Source organism: Rhopalosiphum padi, chromosome 4 (genome assembly GCF_020882245.1).
Source record: "Rhopalosiphum padi isolate XX-2018 chromosome 4, ASM2088224v1, whole genome shotgun sequence".
NCBI classification, from domain to species: domain Eukaryota; kingdom Metazoa; phylum Arthropoda; class Insecta; order Hemiptera; family Aphididae; genus Rhopalosiphum; species Rhopalosiphum padi.
Window position 1 is genome coordinate 37044674 of NC_083600.1, and position 22098 is coordinate 37066771.

General features: G+C 30.1%; 3 protein-coding genes and 1 long non-coding RNA gene across 5 annotated transcripts; all 4 read left to right on the plus strand.

The window, feature by feature from the left end:
• Positions 1-272: 272 nt before the first annotated feature.
• On the plus strand, positions 273-5375 carry LOC132930176 (venom serine carboxypeptidase-like). 2 transcript variants are annotated; one of them, XM_060995895.1, is made up of 3 exons: positions 273-639; positions 700-1587; positions 3195-5375. In XM_060995895.1, exons 2-3 carry the CDS (start codon positions 795-797, stop codon positions 3839-3841), a joined length of 1440 nt encoding a protein of 479 aa, XP_060851878.1. In that variant the 5' UTR covers positions 273-639; positions 700-794; the 3' UTR covers positions 3842-5375. The 2 variants fall into 2 exon arrangements, with proteins under 2 accessions (XP_060851878.1, XP_060851877.1); XM_060995894.1 differs by having other exon boundaries at positions 273-1587.
• A 1358-nt stretch (positions 5376-6733) lies between these two features.
• Positions 6734-9363, plus strand: LOC132929981 (venom serine carboxypeptidase-like). The gene is made up of 2 exons (XM_060995638.1): positions 6734-7868; positions 8270-9363. Exons 1-2 carry the CDS (start codon positions 7118-7120, stop codon positions 8935-8937), a joined length of 1419 nt encoding a protein of 472 aa, XP_060851621.1. The 5' UTR covers positions 6734-7117; the 3' UTR covers positions 8938-9363.
• A 1860-nt stretch (positions 9364-11223) lies between these two features.
• LOC132929980 (venom serine carboxypeptidase-like) lies at positions 11224-13518 on the plus strand. The gene is made up of 2 exons (XM_060995637.1): positions 11224-12343; positions 12748-13518. Exons 1-2 carry the CDS (start codon positions 11593-11595, stop codon positions 13413-13415), a joined length of 1419 nt encoding a protein of 472 aa, XP_060851620.1. The 5' UTR covers positions 11224-11592; the 3' UTR covers positions 13416-13518.
• Positions 13519-15790: 2272 nt separating this feature from the next.
• LOC132928602 (uncharacterized) lies at positions 15791-21056 on the plus strand. Its single transcript, XR_009662049.1, has 5 exons — positions 15791-15961; positions 16046-16129; positions 19005-19115; positions 19198-19331; positions 20753-21056. It is a non-coding gene; the product is annotated as an uncharacterized LOC132928602 (long non-coding RNA).
• The last annotated feature ends 1042 nt before the right edge of the window (positions 21057-22098 follow it).

Consider the following 22098-nt stretch of genomic DNA (forward strand, 5'->3'; position numbering starts at 1 on the left):
ACACAAATATCAATAGGATATAAAAATTCTTAGTATAATAAATGTTTATAAAATATCCACACGTTTTATCAAATTTAATGATTAATATTCCCGACAACGGAAATGTTTGGAGACCTATTATCGACGTTCGTTCGTATTCTTATGAAACAATTAAAATGAAATAAAATATTATAAATATGAGTAATTTTTTAAGTTCACATAAGACTATACGCAGATGTACGCCGTAGTATAATTATTGATAAACGACTCAATTATTCGAATAACCTACGTCACGGACCGAAAGCTCTAATACCCGTGAGGAGGGAGTACGATTTCGTCACTGTCCTTCTCACACGTTGTCGTATGAAACGGTCGACTATACGCTACGTCGCTACACAAACGATTCCCATCGAGCGCCTAATATATAATAAATCTATATTATACACTACGTATCTCGTAGCGTGCTCGCTCGCCTAACCAGCACACGTCGCACAAACGCACAATAATTTAACTAGTCGTCGCGAGGACCGGACACCCTTTTTCAATATTCGTTCCATCGTTATGCGTGTGCGTGAGCGTGTTTATTTTATTGATATTAATACGATGCGTAAACCTAACACAACTCGCAGTGACCATCGGGCGAAATAACGGTCCCACGCGGTAATAATATCGTATATATATATATAATAGTTTAATATATTTAAATATATATACCTGCAGAGCAAACCCAACGGCGATTGCGCGAGGTCACGTACATAATAATATTACCGGATATTTTATACCAGACTTTTCACGGTACCGCGTAATCCGTCGTCATGGGTCACAAACGTCAAATGCTGCGGTGGTCCACCACCTCGCATTTCGTCGTCGCGTTGTTCGCCGTCTTACGCTGCTGCGGCTGTTCGACTCCGAACTGCAACGTACACGAAGACCACCGCGATGACGGGCCACTGTACTTGTCGCCCATGATACGCGACGGCCGAATCGATGAAGCGCGGGCCGCTTGCAAAGTGCACCTGAACGATAGCGCGGCCGCGGGGGTGGCCAGTTGCGCCGGTTACCTGACCGTGGACGAGTCGCACGATTCCAACTTGTTCTTTTGGTTCTTCCCGGCCGAGAACGGCAAGCCGGACGCCCCTGTCGTGCTGTGGCTCCAGGGTGGACCGGGCGCGCCCAGCCTGTACTCGGTGTTCAACGAAAATGGTCCGTTCTCGGTGGACGAGGCCGGCGGTCTGCTGCGGCGTAACCACACGTGGACGTCCACCATCTCGATGTTGTACGTGGACAGTCCGGTGGGCGTGGGGTACAGCTTCACCGGCGACGAAGCGGGTTATACCACCAACCAGACGGCCGTCGCCAAGAATCTGTACGCCGCACTGGTGCAGTTCTTCGAGCTGTACCCCGAGTACCGTTACAATGATTTCTACGCTGCCGGCGAGTCGTACGCAGGCAAATACGTGCCGGCCGTGTCGTACGCCATCCACCAGAACAATGCCGGGGCCCGAGTCAAGATAAACCTCAAGGGACTGGCTATCGGCAACGGGCTTATCGACCCCGTGAATCAGATGGTATACAGCGATTTCTTGTTCCAGTGCGGGCTCATCGACGGTAATCTACCGTATATGTTATAATATTATAACTCATGTCTAGGGGTGGCCGGTAAAACATATTGGCCAGGAAAATGTATAGTTTGGCTGATTTTTATCATATGTTTCCATTATCCAGACATTTAAAAATCCAAATATACCTATGTTCATCTGAGAATTTTTATCGATTTTTTTTTTCTGAAGAATATCAATTTCAATTTTAAGTTTTTATTTAACAAAGGTTTTCATAATTGTTTATAATAATTATCAAGTATCATAAGTATTAAAAATGGGTAATACCTTGTACTTATTCTAATTACCAATAATTAGGTATTACTTGTTTATTACTGTCTGCCTGTCTATATTAGGTATATTAGTATATTTTCTCAATGGCTACGACATATATTATAATGTGCGCTCACTAATAATATACATAATATATATGTTAATAAAATACAAACGTAAATACGAGGATATTTTCATGTGACATTAGATTTACAATACAACTGCGTTTAAACTTTAAATACTACTATATAATCGTATTCGAATAGAACTCGTTTTATTATTACGATTACGTATCGTTTTCGACATTTTATATACAAACAAATGATTTTTTTATATTGTTATTATTCATCATATGTTGTCCTATATTCGATATAGGTATCCTTTTTGAACAAATAAAATAAATCGTTATTAATTCATTCATTTTTCAAATGATAAAAATATTTATTCAACGCGCATAATTTTAAAATATTGTGCAACTACAATTATATGTTGTTGATTTGTTTTCAAGGGAGCTATTCTATATTCTACGCAGAAAACATATAGGTGCCTATTTTGTTTTCTCATAAATTAATAATTATCATCACTTAGATCGTCTTTGATATGCGATCCTCCAATGAGTCATAATCATCAAGTGTAATTACAACATACACTTTGAAACTACAAACTAATTATATTGTATTATTACTACGATACATTTTGTATAATCCCTAGGACACATAAAACAGTTTGCACTGGACGTTACCTTCCTATGTAATTATGATTAATGGACTTACGCGTGCTTGTTCAAAATATTTAAATTGTTGAGGGATTTAATATATCTGAAGTTGAGAATACGAGTATAAAAACACACTGAAATAATAAAACTGTTATTAATGAATATATTAAAATGCAATAAGTGTTCTTTACTTAAAATGAATATACTTATTTAATTGCTTATTGACATACTGTCACTTACCATCACACGTCCTATTTTTGTTCAATGAATATTTTATTAATTTATTTAATTTTATACAAGTAAAATAATCGACCACATTTTCATTATAATATAGTATTGATTATCATTTTGATATTTATTGATGTTATTATACAGTATATTTTATAAATAAATAAAGATAGTGGTGTTACATGCAATTTTTTTCCAAAACGTTTCATAAAGAAATACCTTCTTTATAATATAAACACGTATATTCTATCGTAGCTCTAATGTCTGTGTGGGTCGTATTTAACTGCCTATATCATATATTATAATTATTATGTATAAAACCAATTCAAATGCGTTTAAAATTCACGTCCGATTATCAATTTCGTTTTGATAATATGCACAGTATTTATATATCGTTACAGAGGACGGCAAACGATTGTTCAAGGAACAGGAGGACTTGGCCCGAGATCGAATCGCTTCGGGCGATTACAGGGCCGCGTACGATGCGATGACCAGGATGATGATCACCACTCCGTCGCTGTACGGACAGCTGACTGGCATGCGGAACATCTACAACATGATGTGGCACAAGAACCCGATACCGTACGAGGGCGGCCACTGGGACCGGTACGTACAATGCCAGGGGCGAGCTGCGTTGCACGTGGGCCGACGTCCATGGTCGTCAGTGGACGTGGTTTACGAGCGGATGAAGTACGACATACCGCTGTCCGTGGCCCCGTGGCTCGGTGAGCTTCTGGACACCGGTCGGTACCGCGTTCTGCTCTACTCCGGGCAGCTGGACGTGATAGTGCCGTACCGTGGCACGGTTAATGTGGCCAGGGCGCTCCGGTGGACGGGAGCGGAGCGGTTCAGGAACGCGACGCGTTCCATCTGGATGCCCAACTGTTCTTCTAGGTGCCGTACCACCAAGGTGGCCGGTTTCGCGACCACGCACGGCCCGCTCACCGTGCTGCTGGTCAGGAACGCCGGTCACATGGTACCGTATGACCAACCGGCTTGGGCACACAACATGATCGAACTATTCACATCCGGCGAGTCGTTTCACTGAAACTCCACTTGGCCGCTACTAACAATAAATGAGTTACAATTTATAGCTGTGTAGTATCGAATGTACTTCCAAACCGCCATTAATTGTAACTTTTTCTATAAATGTTTGACAATATTTTTTGTTGAAAGTTTGTTTATAAATATTATTCTTAAATTAATTTAATGTGTTCTGCAGTTTAAGATTTGAGATAGTGACTGCAAAATGATACGCTGAGGTCAGACTGACGTTTGCAAAAGTTCGTGATCATAATATAGTTATAAACTATTTGAAGACATTGTCAGCGAAGATTTGGGCCGTCTCCGAACAATATTACAGGACTTGTGGGCGCGCGGGTAACTTCTTAGCTGTTTCCAGAATATAATATAACAAAATATAAATCTATGTATGTATAATAAATAATTATACATTTATATGTGGTCATATGGATAAGTCTTATCACATTCTCAAAAATATGAAATGACAACATAATGTTAAAGCTTAATTATATATTTATATCGACGGTTGCATATAATATCCATTTCACGATTTCATGAAATGGATGAACTTAATGAAATTATAAACAACTTTTTTATTATGTATTCAATAATACTGTATAAATTTATATATTATTATTTTTTCTATTTAATGTACATTTTAATATAATAATACAGACTAAAATACTTATAAAAACCGTATAAGTTATAAATGTATGTATCACACTCCAAGGATATTAATCATACGTATTGTTGTATTATTCAATATTTATAATTAAATTTAAATGTGAAATATCAATTATGAATTTACGTATAATAATTTAGTAGTTATATCGCGGTTGCTTACTTTTTTTGTCGTGGTCTAACAAATTCGCTATCCAAATAATAATTCAAGTTATGTTTGATCATCTTATGGAGTTAAGACATGTTTTATTATTTTTCTTTGAAAATTACAACCTTTAAGAAAAATCTTTCTAAGCAAGAAAAAAATATATCAATTACTTCAATAACTGGAATACACATTGTAAATGATTTCGTTGTAATACATGTATATGCAATTGTTCGAAAAGGACGACAATATTTGATGAGAAGTCACGATATGGTATAATACGCGCGATATGTATTAGGGCGGGAACCAATATGAATATGTTCACGAGTCATACAGATAAATACAGTGATACCAAAACCCAAAATGTTTATTAATACATTTTATATAATTTGATAAATTTTTAATAAATGTGTACCAAAAAAAATTAAAATTTATGATAATAATGAGTAAATTTGGATTTTATAAATAAGGCGCGCGCCCATCTGACCATGACGAGAACTAAAAGTTAGCCACCTCTGATATATAATAAGTTTTAATTTAATTTATATTTCATCCATTTTTAAAAGGTTTTTGATCAACGTTATTTTTTTTTATACCTTTTTAAAACCCCTCTGTTAACTAAATACATTAAGTTTTAACAGCAAATGTGTTTTAAGAATAACAAGATTAAAATTTATAATGTATTTAAATATTATTTTAATAAATGTATATAATAAAAAGTTTTTACTAATTACGACGTGTTAAATATTTAAAGATTAATATTATAAGGAAATAACAAACAAATATTTTTATATGTTTATAAATTAATTTTAATTATAAGAACATTGTTTTTTTCTTTTGCTATCCGTATTGATAACTTTGATATTTAAAGTTTTTATGCTTTTAATGATTTTTACAATATTACTATATACATTCAAATAAATATTTCGTAACATTAATATTTTATAATATGTGTATAAATAGTATTATACTTTAATAACCAATATTTTATACAAGTATTTGTTTATTCTATGTTAAAAATGTATTATTAAATTTAATTAATAGAAATAATATGTACCTATTGTACCTACAAAAAAAAAAAAAAATTACATATAATTAATTTAAAGATAAGTGTGAATTACGCATATCCCGCACATATCCTTTAATCTATATATATATATATATATATATAATATATATAATAAATATATAAATAATAAGTGTATTCTTTTAATATTAATTCAAGTCAATAATAAAAAAATAATTAAAAAAAAAATAATAAATAATAATAATCAATAATTATATTCTGTGTCAATACTATAATTAATAATAACACCAATAAGTAGCACAAAAATGTGCATATCGAGTATGGAACATCATTTTTTACTAATTATGACTTTCGTTTATATTGTTATTCTACGTATTACAATGTTTTTCAACGTATACTTTTCTATATTATACTAAATATTTTTTTGATATAACTATAAGCTCAGAGATTTCATTCAAGACATTATTCTTACTTATTAGTAACATAATGCTCTGTAAGTTGGTTATTCCTTAGGATTGTAGAATAAAATATAAAACAAAATATTTATAATTTTTGGTATTCGGCATGATGTAATTTTTTTGAAAACTGATCAAAAATTATGCTTGATAATTTGATGAGTTCTAGTTATGTATGAATACACTAAATTATGCATAATAATATTTGATATGGCGTAAAACATAGGTCAAAAATGTTATTATGAAATCGATATTTATTGATATTTGATTTTACTTGTAAAAAACATTATTTAATTTTTTGAAAAAAAATTAAATTTAGTAAGTTCGACCATATCTGAGTATAATTAATGGTATTGTTAAATTCAATATAATAAAACATATTATATGTAGATTGTAGGTATGCTATTAAAAAATACTGTTTACCAATTTGAAGTATTTATTTTACGGAAATTACATTAAAACTTAATTTTTATTGTTTTTCGTTTACACATCATCTCTTACTCTCTCACATTACATTTTGTTTATACAAGATTAGGTACTACATTTTTAATCGCATATCATAGTAAACATTATATAGTTATCTATTAAATTTATAAGTGAGTTTATGGTGACATAGTTCGGTGCACTATAGATAAGGTAATGCCCCATGCGATATGGACAGAGCAAAGTATAAAGGGAAATGTAATACAGATATTAACATGCATACGGACATTGCCGTCTCACTCTATTTTTGGTTGCCATTATACGAAAACTGGCGATAATGCAAATTAATATACCTGAAATCCACTGGAGCGGATCGTTTATTTAATTATACTCGTAATTGTACTAGCCAGTAATCGACCGCAGTATTGTGATCAATTCTAATAGTCATTGCAAGTGTTATGTATACATCATATGCAATTCACATGGTGTTTAGTTATACGTACGTACCCAAATCTAGCATCTATTTATTTAGTATAACAATATAACTACGTAAGTTTTCGTATTCGAGCGATGCGTCTTGACACTTCCGTAGCGTGGTCACTGTGGCTGCTGTATACGTTCGTATGCAACTATTCGGCAGCATCAGAAAAAGGTGACGGAGCACTGCTGCTAACTCCTCTTATACGAAATGGTCAAATCGACGAAGCTCGAGCAGCGTGCAACGTCACGTCCCTGGAGCCGACTATCGAGAGCTACTCCGGTTACCTAACCGTAGACGAAGCGCACGGTTCCAATATGTTCTTCTGGTTCTTCCCAGCCGCGAACGGTAATTCGGATGCGCCCGTCCTGCTGTGGCTACAAGGCGGCCCAGGAGCATCCAGCATGCTCGGTGTATTTAATTTGAACGGTCCATTTTCGGTGCGGTGCAAGTGTGATGGCGGCAAACTCAAGTTGCGTGACCATGCGTGGACGACTACGCATTCGGTGCTATACGTGGACAACCCGGTGGGCACAGGCTTTAGCTACACCGCCGACGATTCTGGTTACAGTACCGACCAGACAGCTGTCGCTCGGAACTTGTACGCCGTTTTGGTACAATTCTTCGAACTGTTCCCCGAGTACCGAAAGAACGACTTCTACGTGACCGGCGAGTCATTTGCCGGTCATTATGTGCCAGCTATATCGTACACAATCCATCAGAACAACCCTGGGGCTAAGGTCAAGATCAACCTTAAAGGGCTGGCAATCGGAAATGGCCTGGTTGACCCTATCAACCAGCTGTTCTTTGGCGAGTACTTGTACCAACATGGATTGGTTGACGGTAACTTTATATTATGATATTTTGCCGTCTACACTGCGTTCATAAATTAAACACATTGATATTGAAACTGCGAAAGAAATACCGAGATTTAACCACATAATAAATATGTATATGAAATGAAAACATTTTATTTTACTTCATTATTGAAAAATTTAAATACCTTAATCAATTAATTGAGAAAAATGGAAAAAAATAGATATTTACTATGTCAGTTGTCAATACTTTTTTTTTAAAATGGTATACAGTTTCGGCACCTATAAATGTGTAATGATGTTTACCTTAGTTTATAATCAATAATTATTAATTATGTAATATGATAAACAAAAGAAATATGAAAATATATGTTATGTGACTGTAAATATATTAATATAATAAATTAACGTTGTTTTAAATGGTTACAGAAAATGGAAAGCAAAAATTCGAACAATTTGAGAATGCTGTTCACGCTCAGATCCTCGCCGGTGACTACAAGGGTGCATTCCGCATATTCGACGAGATGTTGAACGGCATATTCTATCAGTACCCGACGCTGTTTCAGAACCTGACCGGTATGCATTACTACTACAACATGCTGCTGGACCAGAAACCACCTTCGTCCAATGATTGGATGAAGTTCGTTCAAAAACCGTCCGTGAAGGCCGCGTTGCATGTGGGCTCACGGCCGCTGAATAACTTTACAGTGGTCCATCGGCACTTGCTTGGTAACGTACTGCAATCAGTGGCCCCATGGTTGGGTAGCCTGTTGGATGCTGGCCGGTACCGGGTTTTGTTATACAGTGGACAGCTTGACATCAAGTTACATCACCGGGGCACCATGCATATGGCTCAGTTGCTTGAATGGTCAGGCGCAGAACGATTTAGAAATAACGCGAAGCGTACCATTTGGCGCGTTCACGAACAGAAAAATGGATGTGACGGCGGTAACAAGACCACCGTGGCCGGTTACGCGACAACGTCCGGTCCACTGACCGTGCTTTTAGTGAGGGATGCTGGCCACATGGTGCCAGCCGATCAGCCGGTCTGGGCCCTCGACCTCATCGACCGGTTCACTGGCGGCAAAACGTTTTGACCTACAGGAACCGCGATTCGTCGACGATAATATTATACTAAAGACGAGTTTTTATTATGTACAATGTACCAGATATAATAAACCATAACTCATATACGAGATATTGTGAATTCAAATTTAACCTATGATAGAGATCGTTATAGCCGACAGTAGTATAAACATAGGCTAAGTAGAAAAATATTAAATATTAACTATGCGATCATTTCGAAAAATAAATAATCGTACAAGGTATACATTATAACTTATATATATTTATATACATTATAACACATCTATATATGTTATATAATATAGATATATATTATGACTATATTATAATGTCCAACGCTTGGTTAATGCCAAGTTTAACCTAACAGCCTTTGGCTAATAAAAAAATGTTGGACTAATAATTTCACTCAGAATTTAAATATATGTATATTATATGTATTTTATTATTATTTATTAGTTATACCAAATGTATAATTACTATTAAGACAATAAGACACCTCAAATGGCCCAATACTGCATAGCATGTATGTAAAAAATAAAATATAAAATTATTATTTAAATTGGTATATAATTAAATTTTAAAATATATTTGTCGCTAAAAAAATTCAATTCACCAAACTCCGTGCCCTAATTTTGATAAATTTCAAATATTTAAAATGTAATAATCGATTATATAAGTTTTTTTAATTTTATGGATATCATAATTTGGTATTCAGCCAATAGGGATTGGATAATGGTAATATTGATCGGAAAGTATTAAGTTTATTAAATTGTTTTGGTAGCATATTTCCGAAATGTTATTTAACTTAACACTAGTCATATGTTCTCTTGTAAAAATGTGTTAATTTTATCATGGATTAAACGTGTCTCGGTTGTATAGTATTACATGACTAATACTATAATTAAATATTAAAAATATAAAGTTTATTGTGTATTTGAGTTATTTAATTTAAAATTGATTAATTATATATTGAACAATAGTTAACGTTTTCATAACTTAAAGAATTAAAATAAAAAAACATAAACGTATAGATTATACTTACAAACAATTTTGTATTCGTACCTAATATCAATAATAATAACAATATTATAAGTACTTTATATATTGTTATCATTTTTTATTTTGTTATTATAACATTAAACGGGTTTAAATTATGTATTTAAGTCAGGTCAGGTGCTGCGTCATCAGACTTTACTGTAATACTAGAAAGCCTAGTTGGAAGAATAATATAGATAACTTGAAATTTTATAATACTGTTTTTTACAAATTATAAAAAAGAATATTGTACGTAACTACAACGACTTGATTTAAAATTAAATTAACATATTTGTATATAGCTAGGTATTAAATAGATTTTTCATGGGGTTTGTTGATAATACTTTTTGCAAGCAATTAGCCTCAACAACTCGTACTCCAGAATAAAATACACGACGTACATATTTAAATAGAGTTATATCTATTTTATTATTATTACATTTTGTTTTATAATGTGTTCTAAGCAAAAAATCGTATTATCTCAATGAAAATTGTGTTTAAGATTTTATTTATAATTAATGCGGTAGGTATTAACACAATTTATATTTACCACAGTTATAAAGCTTAAAAAATTGCACATTTTTATATGTATTTAAATAGCAATAGTAATTCTAATATATAAAACGGAGATTAGCAATATTTTAATAACTCTAGACAAATTTCTATATTATGTAATTTTTCAAAAATATAAAGAGAAAGTTATAAAAAAAATTAAGTTATAAACTGCTTGTAAATAAACAAATTACTATTAAAAAATCAGTTCGATTTTAGACCAGGCATCATGTACCGAGAATGCTTGTTATAGTGCCACGTGATAAATTAATAAAGCATTTGGTATGGAAATGAAAATATTGGAAATTTTTCTAAATCTTACAAAAGCATTTTACACATTACATGCTGGACTAATTGGAATTTTGCCTAATTTTGAATTATTTTGAACCACTAGATTCAAGACTTTCAACCTCGACTCAAATCTCAACCAGCTCTAGTCGGACACTACATTTCCCTAAGAAATACCTATGACGCTATCGTTACGGGGGGAGTGATGTGGCTACTGGCAACTGACAAAACTTTCAGCAATCAATAATATTTATTACCATTTATCATTATTATCATTTATTACCTATTATTATTCATCGATAATTACGTAATTATTATTATTATATAACCCGTCCAGTTCATCTTGGCCATCTGCTGACGTAACAAACTACCAACACAGTTGGTATTACTTTACATTATAATTTATTAGGTAGTAATCGTAACGGCCGCCGATGGTCAAGATTAACTGGACGGGTTGTATTTAGACTCATCAATACTTTCATTATTATTATTATAATCAGTATTTTTTTATTAATATTCGCCTAACCTAAAAACGTTTCAGTATTTTAGTTTATGTAATCTCTCACCGTTGTTCTTGTTTTACGCATGTGTTCTTACTTATGTTGTATTATTAGTAAAGGAATGTTAATTTTTATGAAAATAACAATCGTGTTTAATCATTTGATTTAGTAACCTTTACATAGTCATCGCCAGTGTTAAGTACACCTCACTTGCACTACACATAGTGCTTACCTAAATCCTCTATTTATTTAGTATAACAATATAACTACGTAAGTTTTCGTATTCGAGCGATGCGTCTTGACATTTCCGTAGCGTGGTCATTGTGGTTGCTGTATACGTTCATACGCAACTATTCGGCAGCATCAGAAAAAGGTGACGGAGCACTGCTGCTAACTCCTCTTATACGAAATGGTCGAATCGACGAAGCTCGAGCAGCGTGCAACGTCACGTCCCTGGAGCCGACTATCGAGAGCTACTCCGGTTACCTAACCGTGGACGAAGCGCACGGTTCCAATATGTTCTTCTGGTTCTTCCCAGCCGCGAACGGTAATTCGGATGCGCCCGTTCTGCTGTGGCTACAAGGCGGTCCAGGAGCATCCAGCATGCTCGGTGTATTCAATTTGAACGGTCCATTTTCGGTGCAGTACAAGTGTGATGGCGGCAAACTCAATTTGCGTGACCATGCGTGGACGACTACGCATTCGGTGCTATACGTGGACAACCCGGTGGGCACAGGCTTTAGCTACACCGCCGACGATTCTGGTTACAGTACCGACCAGACAGCTGTCGCTCGGAACTTGTACGCCGTTTTGGTACAATTCTTCGAACTGTTCCCCGAGTACCAGAAGAACGACTTCTACGTGACCGGCGAGTCATTTGCCGGTCATTATGTGCCAGCTATATCGTACACAATCCATCAGAACAACCCTGGGGCTAAGGTCAAGATCAACCTTAAAGGGCTGGCAATCGGAAATGGCCTAGTTGACCCTATCAACCAGCTGTTCTTTGGCGAGTTCTTGTACCAAAATGGATTGGTTGACGGTAACTTTATATTATGATATTTTGCCGTCTACATTGCGTTCATAAATTAAACACATTGATATTGAAACTGCGAAAGAAATACCGAGATTTAACCACATAATAAATATGTATATGAAATGAAAACATTTTATTTTACTTCATTATTGAAAAATTTAAATACCTTAATCAATTAATTGAGAAAAATAGAAAAAAATAGATACTTACTATGTCAGTTGTCAATACTTTTTTTTTTAAATGGTATACAGTTTCGGCACCTATAAATGTGTAATGATGTTTACCTTAGTTTATAATCAATAATTAATATTAATTATGTAATATGATAATCAAAAGGAATATGAAAATATATGTTATGTGACTGTAAATATATTAATATAATAAATTAACGTTGTTTTAAATGGTTACAGAAAATGGAAAGCAAAAATTCGAACAATTTGAGAATGCTGTTCACGCTCAGATCCTCGCCGGTGACTACAAGGGTGCATTCCGCATATTCGACGAGATGTTGAACGGCATATTCTATCAATACCCGACGCTGTTTCAGAACCTGACCGGTATGCATTACTACTACAACATGCTGCTGGACCAGAAACCACCTTCGTCCGATGATTGGATGAAGTTCGTTCAAAAACCGTCCGTGAAGGCCGCGTTGCATGTGGGCTCACGGCCGCTGAATAACTTTACAGTGGTCCATCGGCACTTGCTTGGTAACGTACTGCAATCAGTGGCCCCATGGTTGGGTAGCCTGTTGGATGCTGGCCGGTACCGGGTTTTGTTATACAGTGGACAGCTTGACATCAAGTTACATCACCGGGGCACCATGCATATGGCTCAGTTGCTTGAATGGTCAGGCGCAGAACGATTTAGAAATAACGCGAAGCGTACCATTTGGCGCGTTCACGAACAGAAAAATGGATGTGACGGCGGTAACAAGACCACCGTGGCCGGTTACGCGACAACGTCCGGTCCACTGACCGTGCTTTTAGTGAGGGATGCTGGCCACATGGTGCCAGCCGATCAGCCGGTATGGGCCCTCGACCTCATCGACCGGTTCACTGGCGGCAAAACGTTTTGACCTACAGGAACCGCGATTCGTCGACGATAATATTATACTAAAGACGATTTTTTATTATGTACTAATAAATATTATAATTAATATATATTATTATGAATTCAAATTGAACATGTGATAGAGAGCGCTATCTGACAGTAGTATAAAGTATAAACGTAACCCAAGTAGAAAAATATTAAATACTTAAACTATATGATCATGACTAAAAATTAATAATTATAAAAGGTATACATTATAACTAGTGTTAGGATAATGTTGTTATTTTATTGAGAGTATTGTGTATGAGTGACATCGGCGGTAAAATCTTAAATAACAAAACTAAATAAGTTAAATCTTAACTATCCAACCAGTACCATAGAACAATAATAGTAATAATACCTAGAAAATTAAATCAGCGGTTCCCAAACTTTTTCTTTTGGAACTGAACTTTTCTTATGGCGCCCTTATAAAACCGAGGACCATTTTTTTTAGATAAAATAAAGAATAGAACATTTTAAATTTATTTTCGGACCACATAACGATTAGTGTTGTGGCGTCCAAGTAATGACGCTGCGGTGCACACTTTAGGAACCGCTGTATTAAATACATAACGAAGTCAACATGACACTGTCCTTTACGCCGTTATAGATGGTCTTTGATTACAAACCATAAAAACAATAATAATTATCTATATTTTAGTCTATACATATTTACGTGTTGTAAACGTTGTAAGCTGTAATAACAAGATTTAATGATATGTCTATACGTCTATATGTATTTTAGATTATCATGCGGATTACTAGAAAACTTAAAAAATTTTTATATTGTATTTTTTTAATACCTACTATAGAGGTTATTATTAAAAATGCTTTAGTGTGATAAACATGGGTTCCTCACCGTAGCTGCACCACAATATTTCTGTATTACTTTTAATGAAAACTTAAGGTAGAATGTATACAAAGATAACAGAAATATGTGTTTAAGAATAGCAGTATTTAACTGTGTAAATTTAAGGATATTTTTCCTATTAACATTGTTCGTAATATATAATTATATCTTGAACAATATTATCAAAGGCTAAAAAATTAAGAATGCCAAATCTTGATAATCTGTACAAATTAATAGGACTCTATTCAAACACCAAATAAATATTTACATTCTTAAAAATAAAATTTAAATGTACAACTTATTATAATGTAAATGGAATCTAAATATCACTCCATATAAAGAATCTAAGTACACCCTTTTAAATATTTATAAGCTTATAACAATGTATGTGATGTTGAAATAATGAAAAAATATTAAAATTGATATAGTGTGAATAACTCTAAACAAATTCATCGTGCACATGATACTAAAATTAATTATAAATATATTTCTTTCAGACAAGGATTTGTGGATTAACTTATTGGACTGAAATTTTACAATTTCTTAAATGTTAATAAATAAAACCATTGATTATAAATACTATAAATAGTATTTATAATCAATGATAAAACTAATCTCAAAGCCAAAATGTACAAAATATATTATAAAACAATGGTTATAACTACATATAAAATAAGTTTTATATTATAATATCACATGACACATTGTACGTTAATTAGCATACTTTATATGTAAATAATATAAAGTTATACGTATACCAACTAATCTGTTCATATTTACTAAATATGTTTAATTTATCCAAAAATTATTTATATATTAATTATTGTTTATTCAATTAATTTTTATTTATGTAAGTATAAATCTAAGAAACGTATATTTGTACAGCATTAATTGTATTTATTTATGAGATATACAAATTTTATTTTGGTTTAATGAATAAAAAAATATTGTAGAACAAGTGTTGTGATTTGAGATATTACAAAGTTGTGTACTCGTAGTCGCGATTATTATTATACATCACAACTGTATATAGATAGTAATTATAGTAAAGTACTAAAGTAAATATACCAGTTGTATTTAATTATGATAAGAACTTTTTATTAAACTTTATCATAGCTCAATACTTTAGTCTGTCCTCAATACACAACTATTTTACATAAATAGCTGTTAAGAATTTTAACCATTAAATTAACATATTTCTTATATTATAGGTACTTATACATAAATTTTGTTCTTAAATTTAATTTTCAAGATCCTCTCACAAATATTATTTAACGCTGGTCTTAAATTAGATGAATGATTGGATCATCCTATATACTGTCTTTATGAATGTACTACTAAATACTAATAGTGATTATAGATTAGATAACTACTATTTAATATTATGTATTATACTATTATACTATATTTAACTATGTACAAATAAAACTGGAATTAGGTAGTGGAAAATATCAGTGTTTTATGAATTTCTGATTTCAGTTACTTGATATTCGGTGTGTATGTATAGTTTATATTGATAATTTATTATAATCGAAATAATATATTTATTATTTTTAAATATTAACGCCATCACAAGGTACACGATATAATATTAACAAATAAAACATAATATTGTTAAAACTAAATATTCATCACAAATTATAATACGAATTATATACTCATACCATATACATTATGTACAGGTAAGTTATAACATTTATTCAAAAATAAAATCTATATTAACTAATAATCAACTCAATTTATATTTATATCTTTCATTATTTAAGAGAAGTACCAAAGGCAGATAGTAAATTTGAACGCACTCACAACCCAAGATGTAATGCAAATTTTTTTGAAATCATCACACATAGGTAAATACATTATACATTATAATACTTTGGTATATTGTGTTGTTTAAATATGTTTGTAAGTTAAAAATATGGAAATGACAGATACCAATAGGGCTGAATTTTTTTTAAAAATAATTTATAGTGGTGAGGGGTAAAACAACTTAAAATTGCAAATGTAATTTTATGAATTTGAACAAACAAAAAATAGATATGTTTTATTAAATTATATTATATTTGTTACTAAAAAATGCGAAAATTCTAAATTTCAAGTGTACTTCATTGAACTACAGAACCATTCTACCATTATAAATTTATTATTATATTATTATTTTTTTTTTTTACATAATAAGCGATATTGAATGGTAATGATGTGTTAATCTATATACCTAATTGAATATTTCTAAAGAATATTAAAAAATGTATTTGTATTACTATTATAAGATATGTATTAGAAATACAATTACACAGAGTATAGACAACTGCCTAGAGTGGACAATTTATAGCACCCCAATTTTTTTTAGTGCCTTAATCTAGATAAAAATCTATGCATATATTATATATACTTATAAAACATAGTTAGTTTCATATACTTAATATTATCTGAAATGTATAGTGTGATGTAGAAATAGTCATCGTTATATTCCTGGCACCTAGTATCTGGCATGCCTTAGCAGCGAGAATCGTATTCCATACAACTTTCGTGAATAGATTTATATCTTAATGGATAATCTTTGTAAAACGTACTTATAATTTTATTAAAAAACTAAAATTGGAAGAAAGTGATTCATTTTGAGTAGAAACATACAGAGTAATATTAGCTTATTTAAGAAATAAATTATATACAAAAAGGGTATGTACTTTTTTTTTGATTCACGATTTTATTTTCTTGTTAAGTTGATCTAACGCATTGCAGTATAAAAATATGGAAATTATAAAATATATACAATAATTATATCATAAGCACCTTGAAGCATTTTTGTAAATTATAATTGTATCTTTAGCTAAACAAAAAAACATTTTTTAACTGAAATAACAATTTTAAGTATTAACTTTTATTTTAATAATTATTAATACATTTATCAATAGATGTATTAAAGATTAGTATTATCAATGAAAAATATAATTTATACAAGTATTTCATTATTATATTATTATTATTAGAGTTAGGTGGTTTTTTACCTTAAACACTAAAAAATGCATGAAAATATGCACAATAAATATCAAAATATGCCCTACAAAAAAAATTTAATATGTCTCTTTAAAATTATTTTATTACTAATCCAAAATGTATTTTTAATTAATTTACAACTATTTTTATAGTTTTAAACTTAAATACAAATTTATTATATACAAATATGAGATTTTTGAAATTAAATATATATAGGTACTTAAATATAATTTTGTTTTTACTCAAATCAATTGTGTAGACGTGTAGTTGATCAGTATTAGAACATTTAACTTTTGGCATTTTAAGTGAAAATAAAACGCGTATATTAAAATAATTCAATAACACTGCTCGTGGCACACCATGCACCAAACTAAAGATTTTATAATGTAAATCAATATGTCCTATCAGCATAACGGCATCACTACACTATCGCGATCATCGTTCGTAAACATGATTATATTGATTAATAAACGTAGAGTTATAGTAAAGATAAATAAGTAATAAAGATAAGTTAATAATATATATGTTATATAAACTAAAAGTTATTCTCGTTTTTGTTAGTTGTGAAACCAACAATACCTACCTATGGGTTTATATTGATGTTTATATTATATTTAGGTTATTTTTTTGGCGATATATGCATTTATATACAAATTTTTTCAAAATATGAATGTATTCATAAAAATTACTAAATATACAAAAATATGCAAAATAAAATTGAATGTATCTGATTTTATGTCATACAAAACGAATTTCTTACTAGGTTTGCAATGTGTACGACTAAAAGAAAAAATATACAAAAGTTATAAACATCCTAACCCTAATTATTTTTGTTATTATTATTATTATTATTATTATATTATGTTATATTATTGGATATAATATATACGATATTATGTACCTAGTGACCTAGTCTATTAATAAAGATTAGATATTTTGCTTTAACCTTATTTCTGTTCTTAGTTTCGTTTTATTTATACATATTATATGAACTCACTTATTCAATTGATAGGAAAGATAAATTATATACTTAATTTTAATAATACTATATAATATATTCTACATTCGATGTTTTAAATTGCTGTAAAAACAATTTAGAAAAAATGTCTTATTGAATAACAAAAAAAAAGCCAATTAATTTGGAAGTCACAAAATAAAATTTGTCTAATACTAACGAAGGATAATATTCCTATTTTCTGCCTTTTTCACAATATTATTATGTTAGTATATTAATTATAATACAGGAAACTTCTAACTTTTGACTCCCTAATTAACCAATTATAAATAAATGTTCAAAAAACATGTTGATGTAAATTTAATTCTTTCCTTAATCCAGAGGTTCCCAACCTTTTTTGACTCCCTTAGTCCTTTTCTAAAAATCCGGAGACACCCTAGGGTCTCTATGACTTATGGCCTATATAGACTAAAAATATATTTTAAATAATTGTACGGCACCCCCTGTTTGGGAATCTCTGCCTTAACCTTCTCAGAATCTATAGTTACACAATTACACAATTAATCAAACATATATTATAAATGTATAACTTGAAAGTATTATAAAATTGTAGGATTTGTAGTAGACATGTTCACTGTACATTACCAAACCTATTTAACCCTTATTTACTTAACCTTATTAAAAAATATATTTTTATAGGTCAAAGACAACATTTTTATAAAAAATTAAAAATAATAAGTATGCTCATTAGTCATTATATATATAATTTATAGTTGGATTTCAAATCTATTAAAGATAGGACGACTCAGAGATTTAAATGAGACGGATTTGTATACGACATTAGACGACCAAAAATCATCAACATTAGGCGATAAATTGGAAAAGTAAATTGACAATAATCTATAATCAACCACATAGATTTTTATCAATACTTTAAAATCATTTGATATTAATTTTGACTTTAAGATATGGAGATCAGAGTTAGCCAATGCGTATTCGATGAATCGAAAGCCAAAATTGTTGAGAGCTTTGCTACGAATGTTTGGTGCTAAATTAATGCTATACGGATTAATGTATTGCATAACTGAAATTATTTTCAAGTAAGATTATTTTTTTAATTTGAAGATTAAAATAAATATTTGACAATATGTTTATATAAAAATTATATTTATGAGTATTAGTAAATTATTATATAATTTCCCATTATTTAAGATTAGGTAATGAATATTAACTAATTTATGCCATTTTATATCATTATGACAAAAATTATTTTTCGTTTAAGAAATACGAATTATTACTAATATCCCATGCATATATAGCCATATTGTAAAAGTAGTTATTTAAATGATTATTGCTTATATTAACGACAAGAAGTAAATTCAAAAATCACATTTTTAATTCTGATCAGAGCAATGAATTTTTGACTAAACAATGATGAGTGTATTTTTTGAAAAAATATCAAAAATCTATAATTACACAATTTTTTTTTACGCATTTTAAGTTACAATTTAGACCAAAATTGATAAATATCGCAAAAACTATTTTCAATTAGAAATTCATAAACATTTTTCTTTTTTATATCTAAGTTTTGAAAACTTAATATTAGATTCCTTGTAAGCAATTCATTTTTACACCATATAATCTAATAACATGTTTGAAGGCAATTAATTTATATAAAAATGAATCCTCAAATTTGGACTTAATTATATATTTAAAGATAAACTATGTTAATTATATTTTGTTATAACTTAAGAAACATATGTAACAACTTAAAATGTTTACTTTTACCATATGTCTATATTATTATGAATTCAGAATTTTACACGACATTTTCAATTTATTTTAATATATTATATTTTTATATACTATGAGTCTATTTTTTACTTTTTGACGGTATTTACAAAAACAAATTGTTATTACATTTTAAGTTGTATACGTCAATTTATTATGGTATAATAATTTAATACTAAAAATAAAATAAATGCAATATTTTTGAAATTACATCAACCTACTGTAATACTAGAAGTAAAATCAATTACTTAAATACCTATCTAAAAAAAACATATCATAATGATATAGGGCAATATAGGCTATATACATCATTGAATTTAATTATAACACATCCATAACTGTGAACCATTCATCACCTAATGGCTAATGTACAGCCCAGCTACCTACATGACTACTTTATTAAATTTCTTACTATATATCATCATTCGTCAATAAACTTTTTATTATATTTTTTATTTATTTATAAGCAACTATAAATTAAATTGTAATTTGTTAAGTTAATATGATTAAAAATAAATTATGTAAGTTATAAATTGTCAATGCACATTACATTAAAAAATTAATTGGCATAAACTAAATTTTAAATTATTTACTCGTTTATACTGAGCACTAGATAAACTAATACTTACATATATTTATGATTAGTTTATTAATATACCTAGTATAAACCCATAAGTATGATGTATTTTAATATGTAAGTTTATTGTATACGCTTATATCTTAATTACAGTATGTCTCAACCTATATTAATTGGTGAACTATTAGCATATTTCAATCCTAATCATTCAAAAGATACTGATATAAAATATGCATACCTATGTTCATCAGGTATAGTATTCAGCATATTCATGACAATTATCTTTTACTATTACACATATGAAGAAACCATGAACGAAACAATGAATGTGCGAGTTGCTTGCTGTTCTTTAATCTACAGAAAGGTAAACATACAAATATTCTTTAAATTATATGTAAATATATTAATTTTAATATTTGATACAACAATATTATATATATACATACATATTACATATATATATATATTATTTTTTGTTTCCCCAATTCGTTTACTTTAATTTACTATTAAAATATTTAATTATATATATATAATTATTTTATCTGTATCTAATTATATTAAAATTTTTATTTACAGGACTGATAACTTTTTATTATTTAAAATATTGTTTTTAACAAAAATTTGGTTTTATTACCATTTTTATTACGATTATATTTTTTTGTTTATATTATTTAGTTTATGTATTACAACTTATAGAATGATTATATTTTTTTTCTTGAATTATTGTAAATTTTTCGACTAGTACCTATATATTACTTACTTACAATAAATTAAAATTAATAAGAAAATATTTTAATAGGTTCAATATATACAGATTAGGTTAGATTAGGTTAAGTACAGATAATATTACAGTACGGAGTATCAAATTATTTGTTAAAAATTTTTTTCGAAAATCATAATTTTACTAGAAAAAGGATAGGAATGAGAATTTTGAGTCAAATTGCTTTACATGATTTGGATTTAGTTGAGGTAGGAGTATTTTTTGAATTAAAAAACTAGTTTTGCGTACTCGCGGAAATTTTATTCTTTAAATTCAAAAAAATATTTCTAAAATGTTATTTTTGAAAATTATTATGGGATCTGGTGAGACTTATTTCTGGCCGTTTCAAAATATTTTTCATTTTAAAAAAAAAAAGACTGAAGCGCAAATTTCAAAACTAATTATAATCTACTTGCATATTCTGAATCATATATGGCAGGGGTGGCGAACCTTTTTGAGGTCAAGAGCCAAATTTTCCAATCAACTTTTTTAAAATTTTTCACGTACCAAGAGGAAATTCATTTTTCTAAGGATACAAATAAAGTTATCGATTTATTATACATTATTTTATTAAGTAAGAACACATCTTTTTGGTAATTATAATTTTTAAAATCTTTATAATTTGTTTCTTTGAATTTCTTATAACATTTATAATCAAAACTTTATAAACAGCATAATTTTTAATAATTTCAATTTTTTAACGTGCCATTGAGATTTAATCGGAGGCACGTTGACATGC

What these genes read in the sequence shown, in the direction of transcription:
- LOC132930176 (XM_060995894.1), top strand. Translation starts at nt 795, where the DNA reads ATGGGTCACAAACGTCAAATGCTGCGGTGGTCCACCACCTCGCATTTC. An exon ending in CCAGTGCGGGCTCATCGACG is followed by an intron (nt 1,588 to 3,194) that starts GTAATCTACCGT and finishes ATATCGTTACAG; the next exon opens with AGGACGGCAAACGATTGTTC.
- LOC132929981 (XM_060995638.1), top strand. Translation starts at nt 7,118, where the DNA reads ATGCGTCTTGACACTTCCGTAGCGTGGTCACTGTGGCTGCTGTATACG. An exon ending in CCAACATGGATTGGTTGACG is followed by an intron (nt 7,869 to 8,269) that starts GTAACTTTATAT and finishes AAATGGTTACAG; the next exon opens with AAAATGGAAAGCAAAAATTC.
- LOC132929980 (XM_060995637.1), top strand. Translation starts at nt 11,593, where the DNA reads ATGCGTCTTGACATTTCCGTAGCGTGGTCATTGTGGTTGCTGTATACG. An exon ending in CCAAAATGGATTGGTTGACG is followed by an intron (nt 12,344 to 12,747) that starts GTAACTTTATAT and finishes AAATGGTTACAG; the next exon opens with AAAATGGAAAGCAAAAATTC.